At 49.3% G+C, this 23,022-nt stretch overlaps 1 protein-coding gene and 1 pseudogene across 6 annotated transcripts in view; both read left to right on the forward strand.

Moving 5' to 3' along the window:
* The first annotated feature begins 663 nt into the window (after positions 1–663).
* Positions 664–5,573, forward strand: LOC309794209 (serine/threonine-protein phosphatase 2A 55 kDa regulatory subunit B beta isoform-like; annotated as a pseudogene). Its single transcript has 3 exons — positions 664–775; positions 3,551–4,081; positions 5,499–5,573. The product of its transcript is annotated as a serine/threonine-protein phosphatase 2A 55 kDa regulatory subunit B beta isoform-like (transcript).
* A 10,136-nt stretch (positions 5,574–15,709) lies between these two features.
* Positions 15,710–23,022, forward strand: part of TLK2 (tousled like kinase 2) — a 113,287-nt gene continuing 105,974 nt past the window's right edge. For 2 of the 5 annotated variants that reach the window (XM_082604492.1, XM_082604494.1), the window contains exons 1-2: positions 15,710–18,425; positions 21,492–21,577. In XM_082604492.1, the coding sequence (XP_082460618.1) occupies positions 18,308–18,425; positions 21,492–21,577 (204 nt within the window). In that variant the 5' untranslated portion in view covers positions 15,710–18,307. Of the gene's footprint in view, positions 19,628–21,491; positions 21,578–23,022 lie in introns of all 5 variants that reach the window. The other 3 variants (XM_082604493.1, XM_082604495.1, XM_082604496.1) reach the window with 3 other exon arrangements.

Below are 23,022 nucleotides of genomic sequence, written 5' to 3' on the forward strand. Positions count from 1 at the left end.
TTTTAACTCTTTTATCAGTAAGTATATATTGCCCTTTTTGGCTAAAATAGACAACATTTTATTGGAAAAATAAAAGGGGTAGTTCCCAATAGGTTAAGCGCTGCTGCGAGGCCGAGCGCACTGAAGGCTGAGCAGAGACTTAGAGACATTGCCCACCTTCTTCCCCCAAAACTGCTCCCCCGCCCCAACCCTCCAACCCCCAAGGGAACCAGTGCAACTCCTGGCAGCCGTGTTTTCCTCCCAGTGACCTGTTCTTGGCCACAGATGATTGGACAAGGGTGTTCATGTGACACCAGCCAAGCCAATCAGAGCCCTCCCCCGGAGGTTGCCTGCAGAGGGCGGCGTGAGCTTACAGCCGGGGGCCGCTCTACGCCAGGCAGGCCGACCTTGAGACCCAGGGTAAGGGCGTAGCAGCCAGAGGCGAGAGCCTGTAGAAACAAAAGACCCAAGGGGGTAAAGCCTGGGCATTTAAGGAACTAAATGGAGGCCAGGGTAGGGTCACCGGAAAGAATGGTGGAGTAGGTTAGAGAAAGCCAGGACTAGACCACCAAGGGCCTCAGAAACCCCGCTGAGTTGGGAGTTTTCTCATTACAAGGAGAAGCTTTTGGAGGGTCTTAAAAGAGGGACTGGTCTGACCTGAATTACAATTTTAAAAGATTAGCAATGCTGGAAAATGTGCTGGGGGGCGGCGGGGGGTGGGGAGGCAAGCGTAAGGAGCAGTTTGGAGGCTCCCGCGCTATGCAGACCCCTGAGGGTGGACCAGACGTCAGAGGCGGTGGGGAAGATGCAGGGAGCAGGGGTCCAGACAAGACCCAGTGGTTGGGGGGCTGGCGAGGGAAGGGTGGAATCAGGGCAGATGATAGGTGAGGGGATGCTGTTATTGAGATGGGAAAGAAGGGATGACGTTAAGACCTCAGTTTGGACATGTTAAGTTTGAGGTGTTGATGGCCCGTCACAGGGGAGGTGCTGAGAAGAAAGCAGTGGGGTACATCAGTCTGGAGTTGGGGGATGTCAGAGCTTGGATGCTGGAAATATGGGTGGCATCAGCGTGCAGCTGGTGTTAAAGCCACCAGCCTAGATGAGACCACCTGGGAACTGGAGAGGAGGGGCCCAGCACAAAAGCCTGAGGTCCCCCAACATTCACAGGACTGGTAGAGGGGACGGAGCAAGGAAGGAGGGGGGAAACTGAATGTGTTTTGACCCAGAAGCGCACGTTGCAGACTGCCCTGGGTTACCCCCCTGCCAAGGCCAGAGAGGGCTTTTTAGATTTGGTAAAGAAGTCACCCTGACTTTGAACACTCTGGGTGGAGTGGTGGATCTGGAAGTTAAATTGGGCTGGGCCTCTTCCCTGAATGAAAGCTGGATTAAAAAGTAGCTGTGGAGGACCTTTTGGGGGCAAATGAAGAAATATGAAAATGGACTTTATATTAGATTATTGTATCAGCATTTAATTTCTTGGGTGTGATAATGGTCTGTGGTTATGAAACAGGGGGAAGGGACTTCCCTGGGGATCCAGTGGTTAAGACTCCACACTTCCACTGCCGGGGGCGGGGTTTCATTCCCTGGTGGGGGAACTAAGATTCCACATGTCATGTGGTGCGGCCAAAAACAAGAAACTGGAGGGAAGAGGGCAGGGCACAACCTTTAAAAGAATGACATAGCTGTTGAAGATCCACAAAAACTGGTTAGAACTGATTAGGCCCAAGATGGTGGAAGATTCCACTTCCAGTAGACCTTGAGCCTCATTATATGCTCATTGTAATACATTAGCATCTAAATGGCACACTCATGGGCACCATGATCGTTCTGAGGCTAACTATAAAAGGCCAAAAAGTGGGCAGGGGCCCAATTCTTGGAAACCCCTGCCCTCCCCCGCCAAATAGTTGGAATAATCCTCCCACTTTTTATGGGCTGGGTAATTGCATAATTAGCCTATGTAATTATCCAGCCCATAAAACTAACCACCCCAGGGAATTCCCTGGCAGTCCAGTGGTTAGGACTCCACGCTTTCACTGTCTTGGCCTGGGTTCAATACCTGGTCGCGGAACTAAGATCCTGCAAGCCATGCGGCGAAAAAAAAAAAAAAACTAACCACCCCATATTTTGGGGTCGCTCTCGCCTTTTGAGGCAGACTGCATTCTGTCTATGGAATGTGTATCTCTCTAAATAAATCCACTTCTTACCTATCACTTTGCCTCTTGCTGAATTACTTCTGCACAGAGACATAAAGAATCTGAGCTTCATTAAGTCCTGAGACCAGGTGTGTGATCTCAATTAAAAGACAGTGGGAAAAAAAAAAAAAGACAGTGGGCTTGAGTCCCAGCCCATGGGTTCGAGTCCCATCTGAGTTGTGCAGTTTCAGTTATGTAAGAGAGGTCTGGTTCTTAGGAGACACATGTTGTAGTATTGTAGTATTTAGGGGTGAGGGAGCAAGATGCCTGAAAGTTTTCCAGTGGTTCAACAATAAGAAACTATACATATATATCTGTATATATTACATATAATATATGTAATATTTATATAAATTGTATTTATGTTATATATAGGTATATACATAGTTTTTATATAGGTACGTTATCTATTAGAGAGTTATAGCATATGTGGCAAAATGCTAATTGGAAAATCTAGGTGGGGGGCTGTTTTAACACTTTTTCAACTTTCCTGTAGGCTTAAATTTTTCCTAGGGACTTCCCTGGCAGTCGGATGGTTAAGACTCCACATTTCCACTGCAGAAGCCTTGGTGGTGCAGTGGTTAAGAATCTGCATGCCAGTGTAGGGGACATGGGTTCGAGCCCCACTCCAGGGAGATCCAACATGCCGTGGAGCAACTAAGTCCGAGCGCCACAACTACTGAGCCTGTGCTCTAGAGCCCGCGAGCTGCAACTACTGAGCCCACATGCCACAACTACTGAAGCCCGCGCGCCTAAAGCCCGTGCTCCGCAACAACAGAAGACACTGCAATGAGAAAGCCGCTCACCGCAACGAAGAGTAGCCCCTGCTCGCCACAACTAGAGAAAGCCCGCGCGCAGCAGCGAAGACCCAAGGCAGCCAAAAATAAAATAAATAAATTTTAAAAATAAAAATTAAAAAAAAAGGAAAAAACATTAGAAAGAGTGAACTGGCAGGGCAGTGTTCCCACCCTGTTTGTTGTTTGGCTTGAGGCGTCCCAGCACTGGAGCCTGCAGGCTGTTGGGTGGCGCGGGGGTGGTGGCCTCCAAGAGAGCTCACACAGATGACTGGTCCCCAGTACCTCTGCCACCAGTGTCCTTGCCCCCACAGTGAGCCACAGCTGCCCCCCACACCCCCTGCCTCCCCGGAGACCCTCCATGACCAGTTTTTTTTTTTTTTTGCGGTACGCAGGCCTCTCACTGTTGTGGCCTCTCCCGTTGCGGAGCACAGGCTCCAGATGTGCAGGCTCAGCAGCCATGGCTCACGGGCCCAGCCGCTCCGCGTCATGTGGGATCCTCCCAAACCGGGGCACGAACCCATGTCCCCTGCATCGGCAGGTGGACTCTCAACCACTGCGCCACCAGGGAAGCCCCATGACCAGTTTTTGAAGAGCCGGAAGATCCAAGCAACAGGTCGTTATTCTCTGAAATTATCTCTCCGATTTCGGATGTGAAGTTCAGCCACAGTGGGAGGTATATCATGACCAGAGACTATCTGACCATCAAAGTTTGGGATCTCAACATGGAAAACCGCCCCACTGAGACTTACCTGGTTCACAGCTACCTCTGCAGCAAGCTGTGCTCCCTCTACAAAACTGACTGCATTTTTGATAAATCTGAGTGTGTGTGGAATGGGTCAGACAGTGTCATCATGACGGGCTCCTACAACAACTTCTTCAGGATGTTTGACCAAAATAGCAAGTGTGATGTTACTCTTGAGGCTTCGAGGGAAAACAGCCAACCCCAAGCTATCCTAAAACTGAGCAGTGTGCATGAGGGGCAAGCAGAGAAAGGACGAGATCAGTGTCGACAGTCTGGACTTTAGCGAAAAGATCTTACATACAGCTTGGCATCTTTCAGAAAATATTGTAGCAGTGACGGCTACAAATAACCTATATATATTCCAGGACAAAGTAACTAGGAGGACACGTTATTACTTAATAATCTCACATACTGAGTTTCAGTCAAACACTTGTTAAAAATTTTTTTATTTTTTTATTTTTTGGCCGCACGGCATGTAGGATCTTAGTTCCCCGAGCAGGGATCAAACCCATGTACCCTGCAGTGGAATCACAGAGTCTTAACCACTGAACTGCTAGGGAAGTCCCTCAAACACGTTTTTTAAATGTTTCTTTGGGTGTTCATTTGATGCATCGACCTTAATTTCCCTCTTTGTAATAGAATTCAGTTGGAGTCCAACTTTCCCAAATCCCGAGTTCTAAGAAACTTTTGTCAAACCCGATAGGTTCTGGGACACTTCTGTTTAGAATTGAGAGCTGCCAGCTAACAATAGGTCTTCCATAGTTGACTTGAATTTCTGATGCTTTTATTGCCCTGTTTTCTCTGGTGGGTCCAGTGTTTTGTTTCTAGGTGTCTGCTGAGGTAAAATGAAATTGTCTGTAGTATTTAAAGAGAAAAGAGAGAAGTTTTTTTAAATTAAGCAATTCCATTTGATTGAAAAAATTCAACAAAAAAATAAACACCGTTTACTCTAAAAAAAAAAAAAAGTTAACAGCGGCTGTAGAGGAAGTGGAAACAGCCAAGTTTTCAAGGAGAGAAATAGTATAGTACCTGGAGGGGATTGTGAGGTCAAGGGAGGGTTTTACACAAAAATGTTTAAAATGAGAGCAAGCGTGTATGTTGACAGGAATGTTCCCGTGGAAAGGGAGAAATTGATGTTGTAAGAAAGGGGTGAGAGGTGCCGGAAAAGTCCTTGGGAAGGCTGGCTGGCGGGTGGCCCCGAGCTTGGAGGGGACACCGCACTGAGGTGCTGTGCTGGGCCCTGGGATCAGTGCGGGGGGGGCACCCCCTCAGGAAGTAGGATCTGAGGCTCTCAGCTGACAAGAGTCAGGAGGGCAAGTGGTTGTTTCAAGCAGATTGAGGCACAGAGCCAAAGAAAAACTGGCAAATTTGTTTGGTGTTTAAGATCTGAATGGCGATTATGCATCAGCTTAGGGAAAGAGCCAACAGGGGAGAGGTTTAAGTCCTTACCCCTCTGCTACTCAGTCTTTCCATCTGTAACATGAGGGGATTGAACCGGGGGCAATCAAAGGACCCTGCAAACTCCTGTTCACTCAGGGTCCCTTATGATACCTGATGGAGAGCTTTTACTGAATAGCACGTGTCTGGGTTGTCAAAGGATTAAAGATGGCTGGTAAAAATTGGACACTTGCCTAAGAGGTTCCTAATTGAGGGTAAAAACCAAGAGATACAGAGAGACACTTGAAAGGAAGACTGCTTAAGGCTCGAGGGCACCCCTGGGGGAGCAGGGGAGTGGCCCGGAGGTTGCTGGGGCGCTGAGATGCCTTGACGACACTTGGGTAAACGCAGTACGAGGTCCCTTTGAGCGTAAATTCTGCTGTCTCTGGGCTCTCGCCGAAGCTGGCATTGCACAGCGTGAAATGAAACAGCACATTAATGTGATTAACACTGAATAAACCTCCGTGTGTGAGCAAATATAGCTTGAAGCGGGTTCAGGAATTTTAAAATATCTATTATTAAAGACAGCCTGCAGGGGCCGTGGCATCCGATGACAAGCCAGAGGCTGCTACCGGCATCTAATATTCCCAGAGTCGTTTCCTTCGGCAAAGTGCATTTGCAGGCTTCTGTGCTAGGCTTTTCCCTGATCCTCCAGGGAGGATTATCACCACTACCCCATTTTATAGATGAAGAAACTAAAAGCATTGTCAACAGTAGGCCTCTCAGGCCGCTGAAGGCAGAGACCATGCGTATCATCAGGGGCTCCCCAGAGGCAGGCAGGAGGCCAGGGCAAGGGGAGGAGCCTCTCAGCCCCTGAGAGCCGGCCCGGCGGGCCACGAGCGCTGTGCTGGGACTTCCACGTCTGGCGTGACTGCTAAGCACCAGGCTCTGTGCTGCAAGCCTCACACAGATGGTCTCACTTAGTCCTGATGACAACCCTTGGCAGTTGGTATTATTAACCCCAAGAGGAAACTGAGGGCAGACAGGTTAAATAACTTGCCAAAGGTCACCCGGCAGAATCAGGATTCAAGCTTAGATTTGTCTGAAGCGAAGCATGTGCTTGACTGCCGAGCTGGACGCTGTCTTCCAGGAGAGTATGGTTGCGGACTTCTGGCATTCTTACAGCCCCTGTGCTCGAAAGCCGTTAGCACAGCGCTGAGCACAGGTAATAAGGTGGCACCCGTGTCAGTGAGTGTAGACTGAGGGGCAGGCAGTCTGAACGGATGAATGCGTAGAGATGTGAATTCCCGTCTTGTGGGGTCTTCCTCTTCAAATTGAAGATTTCCCCAAAGCTTACGAAGGCTCAATCTAATTAAGGCAAAAAGGCATCAGAGAATTGCGAGGCCTTTCCTTTATTAACTGTCAAGTCCAATCTGTAGGCTGTTTACGTGCTGAGGTCAGAGATCAGTCTTTAGCTGCTCGCCTTTCATTCATCTGGCAAAGCCCGGAACATAAAGTTTATTGATGCAAAACTGATTGGCAGGCAGGGGTAACGAGGTGGCAGGGACAGGGAATATCAGAAGGAGTTCTAAGCCACTCGGGTCACTCCTGCTCCCTTGCCGTGCTAACTTCACGTGCTCCAGGTTACTGGGTCGTAGTTCATAGCTTTCTGCACCGCAGTCTAGATGAGCAGCAAATGTCTGGACCTTGGGCAGTGTTCACAGAGCACATCAAGATGGGGAGGGGAAGGAGTCCTTTCTCCCTGTTTGTCTGTTAGTTTGGAAAGGAGAGAGTGAGGCACAGAAGGTTAGGTATGGATGGTCTTGAAACTTCACAGATCAAAAGGAATTCCCATGTAAGCTTGCATCGGAGAGGCCTGGGAGTTGGGAAGAGGAGGGTCATTGTTACACCAGCCCAGGACTAAGTGGCTCCCTGTCTCTGGTGAGCTCCTGCGGGGCCTCCTCTGTGCCCACCAGCAAGAAGAGGTGGGAAAGCACATGTGGGTCCACACCTGCCTCTTATCTACTCGCAGCGTCCTCAGGATAAAAACCAGGAGTAAGGCACTAAGTTCCAAAAGAGGGAGTTGGACCCAGGAGTTGTTACTCATGCCACTCAGGATAGGGAAGGTTTCAAATATTATTTATTTATTTTTATTTTTTAAAATAAATTTATTATTTTTATTTATTTTTGGCTGCGTTGGGTCTTTGTTGCTGCCCGCAGGCTTTCTCTAGTTGCGGCTAGTGGGGGCTACTCTTCGTTGTGATGCGCGGGCTTCTCATTGTGGTGGCTTCTCTTGTTGTGGAGCACGGGCTCTAGGCGTGCGGGCTTCAGTAGTTGTGGCACGCGGGCTCAGCAGTTGTGGCTCGCAGGCTCTAGAGCACAGGCTTAGCATTTGTGGTGCAGGGGCTCAGTGGCTCTGCGGCATGTGGGATCTTCCCCGACCAGGACTCGAACCCGTGTCCCCTGCATTGGCAGGCGGATTCTCAACCACTGCGCCACCAGGGAAGCCCATCAAATATGATTTATTTTTATCAGGAGCAAACTGGATTCTGCCTGATCTGAGGAAAAAACCCTGACTGCAGTTCATTTTAAATGCCTTCTTAGTCTCTGCAACTCAGAAATAGTGGTTTTCCACAGCAGTCAGCTGTCTGGATCCAACCCCCCACACTCATACATCACAAAGCAAAAAATAACAAAATTAAAACAAACCAAACCCCCAACCCTCGTTTCATTTCCTTAGAAAACAGTGCAGGTTCAAGGTCTAGTCTGAGCAGGGAATGTCTCCTCTCCTGATCTGTTTCTGGACAGGCAGCGGGGCAAAGTCCCTTTTCCTCTCCTCCATGACAGGGGGTTGCACAGAGCTCCGGAGAGAAATGTCCACCAAGGACCAGAGCTGGGACCCAGGGCTTCTGTGCCCGTGACCTCCCTTGAGTCCAGTGCTCATGATGAGCAGTGGCTACTGTCGGGCATTCGGGTAGGAAGATGATTAAGAACGGATCCCAGAGACCCACACACAAACCGCTAACCATAGTAAAACACAATAAATGCTCTTTTGCAGTAGGAATAAAGTGTTTCAGCTGCACAGAGAAAGAAGGGAGAGGGAAAAGCTTTGGTGGTTCTCAAAATGGTTCCCAGGCCTGCAGCAGGAGTGTCACCCAGAAGTTGTTAGAAACACAAATGCAGGCCCATCCCAGACCCACAGAGTCAGAAGCACTGGGGGTGAGGCCCAGCAAGGTGTGTTGGAAGACACCCCCCAGGCGATTCTGGTGTGAGCCAAAATTTGAGAGTCATGAAGGGGCTGGCAAACTGCCTATTTTTGCAAATAAACTTTAACTGGAATACGGCCACAGTCATTCAATTACATATCATCTGTGGCTATCTTCCTGCCGTGCTGGCAGGGTGAGACTTGTAACAGAGACAACATGGCCTGCAAAACCTAAAATATTTACTGTCTGGGCTTTATGGGGGGTGGGGGATGGGGGAATTGCTGCCCCCAAGGAGTCGGGTGGAGACACCTGAATCCCCCTTCTGTGGCCGGTGCTGCTAGGGCCTCTGCAGTCATGCTTCAGTCAGCTCAGTGCTGGGACCCAGCTCTAGTCTGAGGACTTACTGAAAACACTAAACAGTCAAAATATAAAGAAGCCCCCGGTTACTGACTCCCTGTTGTGCTCAGTGCTGTGCTTGATGCTTTAAGGGCCTAACTCCACCCTCTAAGATGGGCGTTGTATCCCCCTTTTACAGATGTGGAAGGTGAGGCTGGGAAGATGAAGTAACCAGCTCAAGTTCACGGAGCCCAAGAGAGGAGAGCTTGGACTGCACCCTGGATCAGCTTTGCTCCCAGCTCAGGCTCTCTGCCTCACACCTACCACCTCTGTTTTCCCAATTATAAGATGGAAACTCCCTCAATGGACAACGGGGGCAGCTCTCAGGAATCTGTTAACGTAACAAGCACAATTTTCATACTTTTTCCAGTGGGGAGATGAGTCACCAGGGGCTGGAGAAGCCAACCCAGGCCTACATCCTGGGGGTGTCCAGTCCTATGGGGAGCACGGCGAGGGGAGGGCAGGAGATGTAGGACCCACAAGGACACAGGACCAGCTCTCACCTGTTCTAGCCAAATGGGGCAGGTGGGAGCATGCAAATGCTGAATCAGTGCCAGGTGGGATGCAGCCTCTGGGCAGTGTGACCACCAAAGGCCTCCCAGTGCAGCCCCTTCCCCACATTCCAATCCCACAGGTCCTTCTGTCCAGCTCCTGGATTGTCAGTGTGGAGATATGTATAAGGGGCGCCCCAGGGAAGAAGGACTTGGTAACTTAGGTGAGTCTTGTATCTGTGGGAGAAGAAAAGAACCTATCAGGGTATTTCCTGCTCTGACACAGGAGTGGAAAGGGTCAGCTGGTCAATAAGATACTAAGCCAGTAATCAGATTGGGGAACCTGTTACTATGTGCTGTTGCAACATCGATGCGGGTGATCGAAACAGCGAAAGTGAAATCTTGCTCTGCTACCACCTGAGAAACGTGGGAGCTAAAACACCACTGCCTGGGTGGCTAAAACGGTGACCAAGAAAGTCTGTCGCCCACGCACATACGCAGTATCTATTTTGGCTTCCAAATATTTTGTTAGAATAGGAAGATAAAAACATTCTTAACAGACAAAAGAGCTTGGTTTGTCAGGCAAAAGTTAAAACCTCTGAAGAGGGCTTTCCTGGTGGCGCAGTGGTTGAGAGTCCGCCTTCCGATGCAGGGGACATGGGTTCATGCCCCGGTCTGGGAAGATCCCACATGCCGTGGAGCGGCTGAGTCCGTGAGCCATGGCCGCTGAGCCTGCGCTCCGCAACGGGAGAGGCCACAACAGTGAGAGGCCCGCGCACAGCACAAAAAAAAAAAAAAAAAAAAAAAAAAACCTCTGAAGAAAGCAAGCATTTTGAGAAGACTAGTGATAAACTGCTTTCTCTCGTCAAACAAATCAATGACATTTAATTATTTTAAACAAGCATCATTGGAGTGTCTTTGCATGCCAGACACCACACTAATCTTTCTGAACCTTGGTTACCTCATCCCATCCTCACATCAGCTCTAAAGGGCAGGTCATGTGAGCAGCCCCATTTTACGGGGTGGGGGGACGGGGGGTTCAGGCAGAGGGGAGGACACTTGGCTGAGCGTCACCCAGCATGCACGGCAGAGCTGAGTTTTGAACCCAGGGCTTGTGACTCTCTGTCTTATATTCCTTTCAGAGCATCACATTTACTCTGCAACTAAAAACTAAATCTGGACAAAGCACAGGGAGACCAGGGAAACACAATAGCCAGAGTCTGTGGACGGCTTCACATTGAGGTAGTATTTATTAGGGCAGTGGTTCTTGAAACTGATGGAACCACGCTCCCATTGACAAGGGATGCTGGGCTGCTGCGTGAATGGGCAGTGTAGGCTGCAGATCATGTGCAGGGCCAGCTGTACTGTCACCGTCTTTCCCTGTTGCTTAAACTATTGTTTTAGGGAAAACTTGCCCTGAAAGAATAATTCTGTTTTGCATTTACATGACACTTTTTTTCCCCCTAAATTTCAGAAGACTTTATTGTGTTAACTGACTTAATCCTTAGAGCAATGCTGGGAGGAGAACAGGTGTTAGTTTCCGGTTTGATAGAGGAGGAAGTTGAAGTAACTTTCTGAAAGTCTTATGCTAATGAATATTAAAGCAGAGTCTCAAAAATGAGGCCTCACCAAGATACCTGCAAAACCAGAGAACAAAACTTGGAAGACTCCACGGTGATGGAGGAGATCAGCTACCTACAAAGCAGCAGCTTTGGCTAAAAATGGGTTATCCAAATTTCCAAGAAAATGTAAGCCTATATATACATTGTGGTTTCAGAAGAGGAGAGTCCAAGAGAGGGGAGTCTAAAAAGCAGGGCTCTGGTATAATTTCATGAGAGGGACAGACCCAGCGTCCTGTCCCTTTAGAAGACAGGGCACTATTTCGAGGAATTGGGAACGGCAGCTGAACACAGCTGTGCGCGGTGGAGCCATTAAGGCCATGCCCTTTCCCTTGCTCACCGAGGAGCCTTCCGAGCAGCTATCCTGGGAGCAGCGTCTGTAGGTCAAATGTTGCTGCTTGGCAGTCACATTCCCCTTTTGAAATGAACGAGTTGGCATCCAGGGCTGTGAACGAGTTGGCACACAGGGTTATGTGCCATTCTCAGCATTTTGATGAGGTTCTTCCCAAATTGTATTAACTCTGGGGCCAGGGGGACCCGAAGACCTGAGAACCAGATCCTGTGCGATGGTGAGTTTGGTAAGAGTCTTACCTAAGTGACTAACCAGCTGCCCACATCCACACCTTCAGAGGAGGTGGAAACTAATGGCCAGGGAGGAAAGCTGTGAAACACAATAAATATGGGGTAATGAAGCAAGAAGCCAGAAGCAGGTGACAGAAAGTTAGTGTTAACTGAAGCAAACTAAAGGAGCAGGTGGAGCCTGGAGTCAGCCAGGAGGGGCAGGATCAAGCACTGCACGCCTGGCCCAGGCTAACCCTGCGTGGCGTGGCAGGGAGCACCTGTCCTGGAGCCAGACCGCCTTTCAGAGAACTCCCTCACCTCCTCTCCACTTTCTCCTCCTCCTCTGTATGGTGGGCCTCCCTCAAGGTTGAAAGGATTAAAGGTGATAATGAACATGCTCTCATTCCAGTGCCTTCCCCATAAATGCTCAATAAATGCTTTTTGTTATAATCCCTGCCCTTTGGGATCAGGCATTAAACACAGGCTCAAGACACTGAATCTCACTGCAGCATAAAGCACCTTATTATGTTGAAACCTTGGTGAAATTGTGGCCTACACCTGTGCCGGCTCAGCAGCAGGCATCTTACCCTGTCGTGCAAGGCCCAGAAGGCCCAGAGAGACTCTGCAGTTTTACCTGACAAGTCATCCTGCTGCAAACAAGCTAGTTCTGGCCGCAGGCCATTTTCACTCACTGTTCTCTCTGCCTGGAAGGCTCTTCCCCCAGACGGTGACAAGGTTTGCACCTTCGTCTCAGACGTCATGTTATCAGAGAACAGCTGTCCCTGACCTACCTCCCTATATAAAGTAGCATCCCTGCCACCACTGGGGTCTAGCACTCTATCCTCATACCCTGCTTTCTATTTCTCCATGACGCTCAGCAGCTCTGACATATAGTTTTGTGTTTTTTGTCTGTTTCTTTCACTGGCATGCACCTGAGAGCAAGGATTTGGTTTGGGGATTTACTCTTTTTATTTTTGTTTTGTTTTTATCTTCCAGTTTTATTGAGATATAACTGACCTACAGCACTGTATAGGTTTAAGGTGTACAGCATAATGACTTATGTACATCATGAAATGATTGTCACAATAAGTTTAGTGAACAGCCACCATCACATATAGATACAAAACTAAAGAAGTAGAAAAAAATTGTTTTTCTTTTTTTAAAATTTATTTATTCATTTATTTTTGGCTGCATTGGGTCTTCGTTGCTGCGCGTGGGCTTTCTCTAGTTGCAGTGAGCGGGGGCTACTCTTCGTTGCAGTGCACGGGCTTCTCACTGCGGTGGCTTCTCTTGTTGCAGAGCACGGGCTCTAGGCGCACGGGCTCAGTAGTTGTGGCACGTGGGCTCAGTAGTTGTGGCTCATGGGCTCTAGAGCACAGGCTCAGTAGTTCTGGCGCACAGGCTTAGTTGCTCCGTGGCATGTGGGATCTTCCCGGACCAGGGCTCGAACCCGTGTCCCCTGCATTGGCAGGCAGATTCTTAACCACTGCGCCACCAAGGAAGCCCCCAAAATTGTTTTTCTTGTGATGAAATGGTCTTTCTTTTCAAACTGCCCTCCTCACTTATTTCTACTCAAAAGCCTAGCATGGTTGTCTCTTGAAACGGCCTGGAGGTTCTTCTCACTCTATCATGGAAAGGCAGCCACTTGCCAGCTTCGTATCATTATCACACATACGCAGAAGATAGGACACATTCCGTGCAATGCAGTAACATGTGGCCACACCTGCTAAGTGTCTGGTGAAAGTGTTCCAGGTAGAGGGATAGTAAGTGCAAAGGCCCTGAGGTGTGGGAGGAGGCCAGTGAGGCTGGAGTGGAGGTGCGGGGGATAAGGGTGTAAGAGAGGATGATTCCAGGGTTTTTGATATAAATAATGAAAGAATGGAAATGACATTTTCTAACATGAGTTAGGTAGGGGGAGGAGCAGGTTTGGGATGTAAGTTTTATGATGCTTTCAGGTTGGAAGCACCTGGCAGGAATCCGGCAGTAAGCCAGGTGTTTTACATACATTATCTCCACTGCACGGATAAGGAAATCGAGGCTCCAGAAGTCACGTGTCCTTGGGTCTCAGAACATGTATGTAGAAGGGCTGGGATTTGAATCCAAGCTGTTTCTGCAAGGGTTTGTCACCCTGAGAAGCACTGCTCACTGAAGAAAGAGCTGGGAGAGGACTACTTGCCTGCCGTTGGAAGAGTCGAGTATTTTGCATAAGGTGAACTCAGATCTCCTTTCCAAATTCTGCAATACCAGGACACAGAAGGCCCTTCTGTAGTTGGACTGGTACGTTCAGGGCCAATAAAAGGAAGCACCACATCACAAGAGGGCTGGGGCTGCCATCCCTTTGGCCTCAGCAAGGTGGCTGGCAAATCCATTTCCACGGCTATTCAGGCTGTCACCTGATGCCAAAACAGTGGAATGAAATGTGGAAGATTCGATTGAGGTTCTTATCATGGGTTACACTCCAATTTTTCATATTTTTAAAGATTTGCTCACTGTACTTAACAAAGCATTCACATAAAGCATTCACTAATGTAACAGACAAGCCTTCAGAGCATTGAGATCCAGTGTGGGCTGCAGACCCGCAGCAACAGCATCACCTGGGGCTGTCAGAAATGCAGACTCTCAGGCCCCAGCCCAGATGCATTTTGGCAAGATGCCCAAAGGATACGTATGCTTGGTCCAATTTGCGAAGCCCTGGCCTAGAGCAGGGGTTGACTAACGTTTTCTGTAAAGGACCAGATAGTAAACATGTTAGGCTTTGCCTGCCTGTCACAACTACTCAATCCTGCCATCTGTAGTGCAAAATCAGCCACAGACTGTATGTAAAGGAATTAGTGTGGCTGTGTTCTAATGAAACTTTATTAATGGACACCAAACTTAGTTTACGTAATTTTCACGTCACGAAGTACTATTCTTCTTTTGATTTTCTTTCAGCCATTAAAAGTAAAACTCATTCTTAACTCAGAGGCTATACAACATCCCTCTTCTGACTTGCCTTTCTGGGCTGACCATGCCCAAGGCCACTAGCTGAATGATCCCCTACTTTCTCCTCTGTGGGCTTGGGCCCCCTTTCCCACATGACCTGTGTCACTGTGTCTGAAGGTTGATTACTTAAGCCTAGAATGAAAGGTCAATGGAAGAACTAAGATTTATAAAATACACTTTGCCAGCTTCCACAAATGCAGTGTGTTTGCTGTTGTTCCCTATCTTGACGTTTTCTGAGAAAGACCAAAATGGAGGATTCAATAGCTCAGGGGAGGGGGCTTGTTCCTTTTCAGGGGCACTTATTCTCTTTGCTCTTCTACTTGTCTGTTTTACATTTCAGCTGCTGGGAAGAAGGAACACACAAGTCAGGGAAGACTAGTATTAAAAAGTAACATTTGGGGAGAGAGTTGAAAGAGGAAATTAAAGAAGGGAGGTACTCTCCAGGAGAATAAGAATATTGTTCCAGCATCACTGGGCTGTGGGGAAGAAAGCATGACGATAAAGAAAGTAAAGTGTGTCAAGGAGACTTGCTCAGGAAGGCTTTCTGAAGCAAGCTGGGCAGAAGGAGGGTATGAAAAACACAGAGATAGGGGAGAGATTGGCAGAGACTCTTATGCAGGCTGAGATCTGAATTTATTTCATCTATAGTGCACTTTCATGGCAATCAGATGCTTTTCCACTTTGTTAGGAATGGGGAGAAGGGAGGAAATAACACTGACCAAATGCCTACTGTATGTCAGGCACAGTTACAAGGCATTTCCCATCACTATTTCAACTTTAATTAAAGCCGCTCATGGAATTAGGTGTGCTGGCCAGTTTTCAGATGAGGAACCTGACAGGTGAAGAGACGGCATTAGGACCTAGTTCTTTCCAAGCACCAGCGCCCTGACGTTCTACACGGCCCTGCCTACCAGAATTTATAGTGGAAATATTGCCTTCACACAATTTGTTATTTCTTCTCACCATTAGAAACCTTCAGTTCTCCAGGATGGGGGAAGAACATAAACAGACCAGATGACTTTTTTTTTTTTTTTTTTTTTTTTTTTTTTTTTTTTTTGCTGTACGCGGGCCTCTCACTGCTGTGGCCTCTCCCGTTGCGGAGCACAGGCTCCGGACACACAGGCTCCGCGGCCATGGCTCGCGGGCCCAGCCGCTCCGCGGCATGTGGGATCTTCCGGGATCGGGGCACGAACCCGTGTCCCCTGCATCGGCAGGCGGACTCTCAATCACTGCGCCACCAGGGAAGCCCGGGACCAGATGACTTTTACATTTTTCTCTACTTACCCGCACCCCCCCCCAATAAAATGTAATGCTTTTTTTTTTTTTTTTTTTTTGGTAATGCTTTCTTTAAAGGGACATCAAGTCCTTTTTCTGTTATGAAGAAAATAGCCCCACAAACAACTCAGTACATTGGCAGCCTGGTTTCCGAAGTTAAGCTGTGTGCTGCTAACCAACCTAATGACAAATGTCTATATCCTTGGTAGAAATGTGGTTTGGGGACCATTTATTTAGGGATTACTCTGTCAGGCACACACATTATCTCATTTCATCCTCCAACAGTCCTGTGAGGTTTTTAACACAATTTGATGGATAAAGAAACAGGCTTAGAGAAGTGAAATATCTTGCCTAAGGCCACACAGCTGGTAAGAGGCAGGGCCAAGATGAAAACCCGGGGCCCTTGACTAGGAAGTTTGTCCTCTTAGCCACCACACTGCAGGCCCCTTCTAGAAAAGGTGCACGTAAGGTGCCCTGCTCAGTAATATATGCCAGATGGTGGACATTATGAAACGTTTAAGAAGATGCTGGACATTCTTTAGTGTGGTACAGGTGAAAGGGCAAGAGTGCTACAGCTACTTTAGTTTTTCCCAGTGTCCTTCTCAAAACACCTCTGCCGTGAGTACCTGAAACCACAAACCAGCCAACAAAAAACCAGGGTGGTGGCTCCAAACATCAAATAGGAAACCACTGAATACCCTGATCCCCTGCCTGGAGATTGTCATATGCCTACTGTACATTTTAGGCTCTAAGTAGTACTGAAATAAAGGATTCCACTTTAACCTAGAGTTTCCCGAGGTCCAATGTACATCTACTTCCTTTAAAGCGTTTAACCTATCGAGATGTGCAGAGCACAGCTTGGGGAACACCAGCGCCCTGGTCCTGTCTGTGACTAGGAACATGAACCTGGAGGACTTGTCATACACTGAAGGCAGGAAGGACCAGATGATCAATGTGCACATCTAGATGAATCCATGTTTGAGCCTTCTGAAGCTGATGGGAATTGGGCCTTTGCATGGGGAGTGTCACCATTTGCCAGTCTATGACAAGTTGAGTCTCACAAAGTTGCCCTGTGAGCAAACACACTTTAATTAATTAATTAATTAATTTATTTCTGGCCATGTGGCATGTGGGATCTTAGTTCCCAGACCAGGGATCGAACCCAAACCCCCTGCATTGGAAGCACAGTCTTAACCACTGAACCGCCAGGGAAGTCCCAGTAAACACACTTTAAACAAGTTGGTTCATGAACCCAAGGTTAAATCACATTGTGAGAACCATCTGACAACAAAGCTTATTTTGAAATTATCCATCTATTGTTCTTTTTCCTTACTGTTGATATTTGATATTTTCATTTATATGATGCTTATAAACAGAAGCACCTCCTTTTTGTGGTAAGCAAATTCATTAAATTCCTATGAGCAATTTCTGTTGGGATGAGTGTTAAATGTGGAGTGGGGCTGTGAACAGACCTATGGCAGTGTAAGTTCTTTGACATGCAGAGGAAAACGCACTAGGCAAAGTGAAACTAAAAATCTCATCTTTTCCTGTATTTCAGTAACTACTTTTATTTTTTTAAAAATAATTACCTCAGGGACTTCCCCAGTGGTCCAGTGGTTAAGACTCCGTGCTCCCAATGCAGGGGGCAGGGGTTTGATCCCTGGTCGGGGGAACTAAGATCTCCCATGCCACATGGTGCGGCCAAAAAAAAAAAAAATTAGCTCAAAAAATAGAATCATAGCCTTATTATTATCTTATTATCCTCTAGTCCAAACTCCTTCACAGATGAGGTTGGCGAAACTTGAAAGGTTAGCTAAGTGGTCCATGCAGCTTGTCTGTGAAAGAGCTGGCTGGAACTCAGCTCCAACTCTGTCCAGTGTTCTTCCTTTTAAACTCTTCTCATTTGAGACATTCCAGTGCCATTTTGAGGAGTTACTTTTTTGATCATTCGCTATAATGACAGAGCTTGCCTCACTTGCTTTTCGAGTTGTAGGGGAAGGTACTCCTGCTCTCTTGATAGTCCTTCACCTTGCCCTTTTTCCTACCCTCCTCTGCCTGGAACTTGCTCTCCCCCTCCCCTTCAAACATTGTTATCTTTGGAAATATGTGTGTGCACAGGGCCCAACCTGGCTGGGTTCGAAGCAAGGTGACTCTTGGTTGAATGGAGTTTTTCCACAGTGCTTGAATTTGTCCAAGGCTTTGGAAGGCTGGGCAACTAACAAAAAGTTAACTGCCATCCTTTGCCCTTCCAGCAGGTCTGTGTTCCATTAATACAGGATGAATTAAGAATAAGGAAGAAAGAAAGGCAGAAACTCCCCTGGAAAAGTTCAAGGCTCTTGTTTATTATCTGAATTTTTCCCAAGTGATTTGCCTGTAGTCCTTAAGTCATCTTCAGACATCTGATCAAGGCAGCATCAAAGGAAAATAAAAAGTTGGGTATTTGCGTTGAAGTCAGTGTCCTGGCTCACAGAAGTCGGTGGAGAACGTGATTTTTTCTCTGGTGCTGGGTGATCAAAATGGGAGGCTTTTTCTGTGCAGGAAGCCCTCCTAGCTGCGGGAGCTCCTGCACCCTTTCACATTTCCCATTCCTCAGCAGACACTGAGGGGCAGGCCTGTTTTCTCCATTCTAGCCCTTACTCTCCGAGCCCCCTAAGTACCCAGGAGGGCCTTGTTTTTAATCAAAGGTTGAAATGGAACCTCCCCCCGGGGGCACCGAGAGAATCCCTTTCGGGCAGCATCCTGGTGGGGGTGGGGACTCAGCCTTGATCCCAGAGGACCTCTTGTCTCTGGAGACGTCCTGCCAACCAGGTACGTGGAGGTGAAGCGCTGTCCGCTTTCCAAGGCGGCTTGGATTTGGGGAGCGGGAGGGTGAGTTTGGAGAGTGGCGGGGCGTGGGAGCCAGCCAACACGGGTGGGCACAGCCAACTCACTAACTGGGCGTCTCCGGGGAAGTTCGGGCGGGGTTCGCCGGCTCACGGACTTTCTTCCTCTAAAATCCATCCTGGGCAGAGCAACCCCACTTCTCACCCAAACTCGTGGAGGCCAGGGATTAGGCTGGCGCGGGGTTCGACGAGGCGGATCGGGGAAGCGCCCGGCCCCGGCGGCGAGGCCCCTCTAGCTCCGGTCCGCGACCCAGGGCGCCGGCCCAACCTCCTCGGCTGGGGCCGGTCCCGCGGGGCGAGGGCCGATTTTACGGAGACAGCAGTGGGGTCTCCGGAGCTCCGAACCGGTCTGACCTCTCCTCGCGTCGCTGCGGGTCCGCCGGCGCCGCCCGTCCGCCCGCCCTCCCTCAGCCGCCCGGCGAGGCGGCGGCCTCCTCAGCCGGCGCGGGGTCCCCTGGTTAACCCCTGCCCGCCAGCCCGGCCGCTGATTGGAGGAGGCGGGGCGCCGGGGCAGCGGGGACCCCCCCACCTTCCTCGTCCCCTCCCCCTCCTCCCCCACTGTCGGCTCTTCCCCCACCCCCACTGGACCCCCCCTGCCTCCCAGCCGTGCAAATCTCGCGAGGAAACACGCGGTTTCACTAGTGTGTTTACACCGATCACTACTAATCCGGACCGAACCGATCCGGATTAAGGGGCCGGAGGCGGGTCGTGGGCACCAACGGTTCCGACCCCCCCCCCCGCCCTCCACGCCGCACCCGAGTGGCCCCTAGCCGAGTGGGCCCCCACCTCCCGGCCGGGCCTGGGCCCTTCTGTGCCTCCCTTGGCCTTTGTCCGGCGCCAGGAGACCGGTCCCGCGCCCCCCGCGGCCGCCCGGGCCCGGGCCCGCGTCGGGCGCCTGGCTCTGTACGCGAGCCCGGGGATCTGCGGCCTCCGAGGCCCCCCTCCCCCGCCCGCCCTCTCGTGGAGCCCAGCGCCGGCGGCGGCTGCCCGGGCGGGGGGTTGCGGTGCTCAGGAGAGGCCCCGGCTCCGCCCCGGGCCTGCCCAGGGGGAGAGCAGAGCGGTCCGCAGCCGGGTCGGGTCGGGGCCCCTCCCGGGAGGAGCGTGGAGCGGCGGCAGCGGCGGCGGCAGGTGAGAGGCTGAGCCCCGAGCGGGGGAGGGCGCCGGGCCTGAGGCATTAACCGTCCGGGCGACCCCTTCGGCTGAGGAGGCTGCGGCTCGGGCCCACACGGGGGCCGGCGCCGGGCCGCAGCTCCTCGGCTCTGAGGCGGGAGGGGCTTTCCGAGGGCTGCGGGTCGCTGAGGGGCCGGGCCGAAGATGGGGGAGGCCCAGGCGGCCCCGGCCTGGGAGTGGGGCCGACGGCCGGCGGGGAGAGGGGGGCGCCCGGGCAGCTGGAGGCCCCGGCAGCTTCCCGGGCGCCCTCGAGAGCTGGCCCGCCCTCCCTCCGTGACAGGTGGGCCTGGAGTTGGGGAAAGTTTGGAGCCGGCGGGAGGCGAGGGGCGCCGGGACCAGGCCCCATCGGTCCTGCTTCCTGGCTGTGGGCTACAGGGAGGATCCCAGTCTAAGGCCCCGCTGGAATGGAATAGAGTGGATCTTTCCTTAACATGAGTTGACATTAAATGGAATAACCGCTGGGGCGTCATTTTCCGGGCCAGGCCTAAGGATGGAGGTTTAGGAAACGTGCCGAGAGAACCTGGGTCTTGAAGGGAGGTTGCAACCTCTGCCATTCTGGCCTCGATTAGGGTAGGGCGAGACGCGAGGAAGGCCACTTAGGGAAACACTCTCTCAATCTCTTTTCTTCTTCTTTTTTTCTTTCCTTTTCTTTTTTAAGATGCCTTTCTACCCTTCCGAGAATTTCCTAATTCCCTCTCTAACCTGCACTTGTCTGTGTGGGTGAAACTTTAATTTGCCACCCTTTCATTCCCCTTTGCCCCAGGCTCTCAATCCAGGAAGGGAAATGAAACTGGAGGACTTTGTAGGGGTTGTTACTGGAAATTGTGGAGGTGTTAGATTGCAGAGGAGCATGTTTCATTCATGTTTTCAGTGAACTTTTAAATCATGCCCATCGTTCCAATAACTATTTAATAATATGTTCAAAGGGGTTCTATGTAATGGTATATGCACCTCTTCTACTTTTAACATTGGGGAGGTTTCCAATAGGTTCTGCAAGAGTTGATCTCTTGCAAACGATGGAGGTATTTGCTGAGAGTAGCCTGTGCATTAATTGGTCGTGGAAGGAGTTTAAAAATGGTGTCCTCCTGCCCCTCCCTGCTTAGAAGGAGTGCTAAAAGCAGATGTCTAGAGAAACCTACTTGCTCCAGGGAGTGGCAGAGAAAGATTTTGTAAAGGGATGGTTATGGAGCTATACCAGTTTCCTGAGTGAATGCCGGTTGATGGTTTTACCGTGGATTCTCTATTAAATTTAAAGTAATTCCTTTTTTCATGAGCTACTATCTGCTCCTTAGAGCAAGGAGGCATATAATAGCATTATTTTAAGTTATTAGTAGCTTCTGATTCATGCTGTTTTTTTTTTTTTGTGGCTGCATTGGGTCTTAGTTGCTGCGTGTGGGCTTTCTCTAGTTGTGGTGAGCGGGGGGTTACTCATTGTGGTGGCTTCTCTTGTTGCGGAGCACTGGCTCTGGGCGCGCGGGCTTCAGTAGTTGTGGCACACAGGCTCAGTAGTCGTGGCGCACGGGCTTAGTTGCTCCGTGGCACGTGGGATCTTCGCGGACCAGGGCTCGAACCCGTGTCCCCTGCATTGGCAGGCGGATTCTTAACCACTGCTCAGAAGAGGACTTTTGAGGCACTTTATAACTTTAAATGTATGACTGTTTGATGCAGCACATTGTAGTTTATTACTTGTATGCCATATTTATTTGAGGTTTACCTGTACGTGACCATTTGGTGAAATAATTACTCTGAGTTTTGTTATATCTAAAAATTGGTCCCTCATGTTTTAGCCTTTCTGGTCTCACAGGTTCTTTTTCTTTTTCAGTAGAAATGATGGAAGAATTGCATAGCCTGGACCCCCGACGGCAGGAATTATTAGAGGCCAGGTTTACTGGAGTTGGTGTTAGTAAGGTGAGTACAGTGATGATAACAAACACTGCTTATAGTCTAACGGAAACACATTTAAAAACAAAGAGCAGTTTGGGTGGATCGTACAGATACACTGAAGGCGAGGCGATTTGGCTTACGGTTCCAGTGAGCTTTTAAATCCTACCAGTTGTTCCAGTCATTTAACAGTATGCTTGAAGGCACTCTCTATGGGAGGATATACTTCTTTTTACCCTCTAATACGGGAGAGGTTTCCCATGGGTCTGTTGCAAGGATATTAACAGGATGTGTATGTAGATTCTATGCCACATTTTGTCAAAGCTCAGTCACTCAGAAAAAACTGTTAATGAAAAGGTATTGGCATAGCTTCGTTACGCTGGACTTTCTGGATAGTTATATGTAGAGTTTTGAAAAATCTGCCTCTGCTAAGTCTGTCAGTTCTCTAAATCTGCAGTTCAGCAGATTCCTCCTGGTTGTACCCCCAGACTGCTTTCTCTCTCCTTCTGTTTTTCCTTCTTGTTCATTCTTTATTTTGTTCCAGGAGCATAAAATAAGATCAGGCCTCATTAATGGGCGGGTGTTAAGTTAAGCAGTGTTATGGCTTCCTATGCATTCTTATATACCTGCTACTTCACCCCCTACTCTCACAGGATGGCTTTAGTACAAAATGTAAAACATATTTATGATTTTAATACAGTATGTAAAATACGTTTATGATGTTTTATTTAAAATCTTTACCAATCTAAGGTGTTGCTTCCTTGGGCTTGAGACGCGAGAATTTTTGATCTTTGACTTCATGTGATACATTCCTTCCTGTGCTTTTCAAGAAATCTTATTTCTCATGGTGACTTAGATCTTAGTCTCATGCTTTGGTCAGTAGCTTCTTAATTTTTATTTATTTATTTATTTAGGCTGTGTTGGGTCTTTGTTGCTGCACACGGGCTTTCTCTAGTTGCCACGAGCGAGGGTTCCTCTTTGTTGCGGTGCACAGGCTTCTCATTGCGGTGGCTTCTCTTGTTGCAGAGCACAGGCTCTAGGCATGCGGGCTGCAGTAGTTGTGGCACTTGGGCTCAGTAGTTGTGGCTCGTGGGCTCTAGAGCGCAGACTCAGTAGTTGTGGCGCATGGGCTTAGTTGCTCCACGGCATGTGGGATCTTCCCGAACCAGGGCTCGAACCCATGTCCCCTGCATTAGCAAGCGGGTTCTTAACCACTGCGCCACCAGGGAAGCCCCAGTAGTTTCTTAAAGGAGAAGGTGTTTGTCAGGGTTTAGTTGGAAAAACTGGCTGCTTTGAGGAGTCTCATAATTTTGGTGAGCTGGAATAGCCTGATAGTTTTTGTCCATTCAATGGCTACTGAGTACCTGCTGCATACTAGGCATTGTGCAGGGTGTTAGGGATGACGCCTCAGTACAGTGCTTCCAAGCCTCCCCGCAGTGTGGAGAGGGCAAGTGCTCTAGACAGAGAGCTGA

The sequence above is a fragment of the Mesoplodon mirus genome (assembly GCF_964341445.2).
Source record: "Mesoplodon mirus genome assembly, chromosome: 18".
NCBI lineage: Eukaryota > Metazoa > Chordata > Mammalia > Artiodactyla > Ziphiidae > Mesoplodon > Mesoplodon mirus.